The 2888-nt window shown below is 43.0% G+C and overlaps 1 protein-coding gene across 1 annotated transcript in view; it reads right to left on the reverse strand.

The window, feature by feature from the left end:
* The window catches only part of smg7 (SMG7 nonsense mediated mRNA decay factor), a 13891-nt gene that overhangs the window by 3333 nt on the left and 7670 nt on the right, over positions 1-2888 (reverse strand). The window contains exon 9 of the mRNA XM_034887324.1: positions 623-766. Coding sequence (XP_034743215.1) covers positions 623-766 — 144 coding nt within the window. The remainder of the gene's footprint in view (positions 1-622; positions 767-2888) is intronic.

Genomic DNA, 2888 nt, shown 5'->3' on the forward strand with positions numbered 1-2888 from the left:
GCCTTGGTCCCGCTCCATGTTCTGTGATGCCATGTTCTACTGCTACACTGCTACGTCCTGCTACGTCCTGCTACGTCCTGCTACGTCCTGCTGTGCCTTGTAATGCCGCACAGCGACCTGCTATGCCGCAAACTACTACAAAATTCTAACCCCAACCGGCCCGTCAGACACCGCCTACCAAGAGTCTGGGCGTGGGTCTGGGTCTGGGTCTGGGTCTGGGTCTGGGTCTGACCGAGGTTTCTGCCTAAAAGGAAGTTTTCCTCTCCACTGTGGCCCTGTTGCTGCTCTGGAGGAGACTACTAGAACTGTTGGGTTCTTGTAAATTATGGAGTGTGGTCTATCTGTAAAGTGTCTTGAGATAACTCTTGTTATGAATTGATACTATAAATAAAATTGAATTGAAATTGAATAGAGAGAGAGAGAGACCTTAGTGGTCTAAATATATATTTATATATTTATATAGACCTTTGTGGTCCCCTAAGACATTTATGACATTTTCATGCCATGGGATCTTTAATCTGTTTTTAGTTGAGCAGTTGAAGGCGGTAAAACTCAGGAAATGTTTGATGGTAACTGTAGGTGTGTGTGTGTGTGTGTGTGTGTGTGTGTCTCTCAGCAGTACATGCAGGTCCAGGACCAGCCGGCCCAGATGTGGAACCAGGCCCAGGCCGCCCTGCAGAAGATGTCCCCCATGCAGATGTCCCTGAAGCAGCAGCAGCAGTTCTACATGGCGCCGCAGGACCCGCTCAAACTGTACGAGCACCAGCTGCAGTCCACCATGGACAAGAAGATCAAGTACCCCAACGTCAAGATGCAGGACTTCTACTGGGACCCGTCCTACCGCATGGGGGACGGGCTGGCGGTGATGGCCGACCGGATGAAGAGGCCCCCGCCCGGGACCATCTGCCCGGATCAGGACGGATCCGCCGGGCCCCGCGGACCCCCGTTTGAGGTGGGTAGGATCCAGAATTCAGAGAAACAATTTCACGTTTTTTTGGGTCTCCGTGCTTCTCTTTTCTCAGTTTTTTCCTTTTCTTGGTTGTCTCTTTTGGGACATTTTGAGAGGAAAAAAGAAAAAATCAGTTTTTAAAAAGTCTGAATATTTTAAGAGATGAGAAAATACTTTGAAGACTTTGAGAAGAAAGTATTTTGGGTCTCTGTGCTTCTGTTTTCTTAGTTTTTCTTTCTTGGTTGTCTGCTTTGTGATTGTCTGAGTCAGGTTGGATATGAAATGTTGAACATTTTGAGAGAAAAAAGAAGGAATATACATTTTAAAAAGTCTGAGAGGAGAACAAAATTTTAAAAGTGACTATTTTAAGAGGAAAGACAGAATATATATTTTTATAAGTCTGAATATTTTAAGAGAGAGGAAATAATCAGAATACATTTCAACGTGTATATGGAATATATATTTTGGGGTTGGCGGCGGTCGGGAGACGGTGACGGAGGAGCTTCTGTCTTCTTCTTTTTTCCTCCCTGGTTTCTTCTTCTCTTTTCTGATTGTTGGTCAGGTTGAGTTTCACGCACACACCTGGTTAAAGAACTGGAGTTGTGTCTTCTTATCTCCACGTTGTCGTTGCTTTTTTATTCGGGTTTTATTCCCTTTTTTGATATTCTGTTGCTTTTTCTGACGTTTTTGACGCTTCTCTCAACATTTTGTCACTTTTTTCCAGCGTTTTGATTTTTTAATCCTCGTGTCGTCTTCCCGTCAAAATTGAAAATCAACATTTTTGATGCTTTTATGGATGTTTTCAACTTTTGATTTTTGTCCCATTTTTTACGTTTTATGACACTTTTCACGCTTTTTTCCAATGTTTGTCCCTTATTTTGACGTTTTCAAAACTACTTAACACTAACTCCTTAACTTTAGTTTGAGTTATTTTTGGAATTTATGGTCAATTAACCTCATTTATAGGAACTTATCCCTAATGTTTGAGTTAGAAAAGCAGAAATTAGGAATTATTGAGACTAAAATTAAAGGAATGGATGTTGATAGCTCAGCCACTTTTTCAGCATCTTGCGTTTTTTGTCCTTTTTCCAACATTTGTCACTTAATCAACGTCCTCTTACCATATCTCTGATATAGAAAGTTTATTTAAAACGGGTTTAATTTGACCCGGGACCACAGGAGGGTTAAAACCCGGCTCTGGTACTGTGTACTTCTGTTGCTACTGGTACCAAAGACTAGATTCTCGGTACCGTGACATCCCCACGCTGCTGTTTCTGTTTCTTTTACATCACTTTTCCTGCTTCAGTCTGACAGACTTTCCTTCCTTCTCTTCCTTCTCTTCCTCTTTTCCCCCTTTCTTTCCTTCCTTCCTCTTCCTCTCTCCCCAGGACACCAAGAGCTCGCCCCTCCTCCCTCCTGACCTGTTAAAAACCCTAGCAGATCTGGAGGAAGAGGAGGAGCTGGTCTTCTCCAAGCCTCCTGATTTCTTCCAGACCCTGGCCGGCCCCCTGAGCTCGGCTCCGGGACCGAACATCTTTGTATGTTTCACACACACATTTATTTATGAATTACATTTATTATATTTATGTGTTTCACACACACATTAATTTATTAATTACATTTATTATATTTATGTGTTTCACACACACATTTATTATTTACCATAATTAGAGGGTGAGACTGAGAGGGAGAGAGAGAGATTTTCTTGTGGCCAGTCTAACCGGTGTCATAGTCCTCAGCACCTGTGAGGTGGATGGATTAACTCGGCAATGGGGAAGTGCTCAATAACAGATTAATGATATCTGAGAGAACTAAGACTTCATCATCCTGTCTGTTGGTCTTCATCATCCTGTCTGTTGGCCTCCTCATCCTGTCTGTTGGTCTCCTCATCCTGTCTGTTGGTCTCCTCATCCTGTCTGTTGGTCTTCATCATCCTGTC

Source organism: Etheostoma cragini, chromosome 12 (genome assembly GCF_013103735.1).
Source record: "Etheostoma cragini isolate CJK2018 chromosome 12, CSU_Ecrag_1.0, whole genome shotgun sequence".
Classification (NCBI taxonomy): Eukaryota; Metazoa; Chordata; class Actinopteri; order Perciformes; family Percidae; genus Etheostoma; species Etheostoma cragini.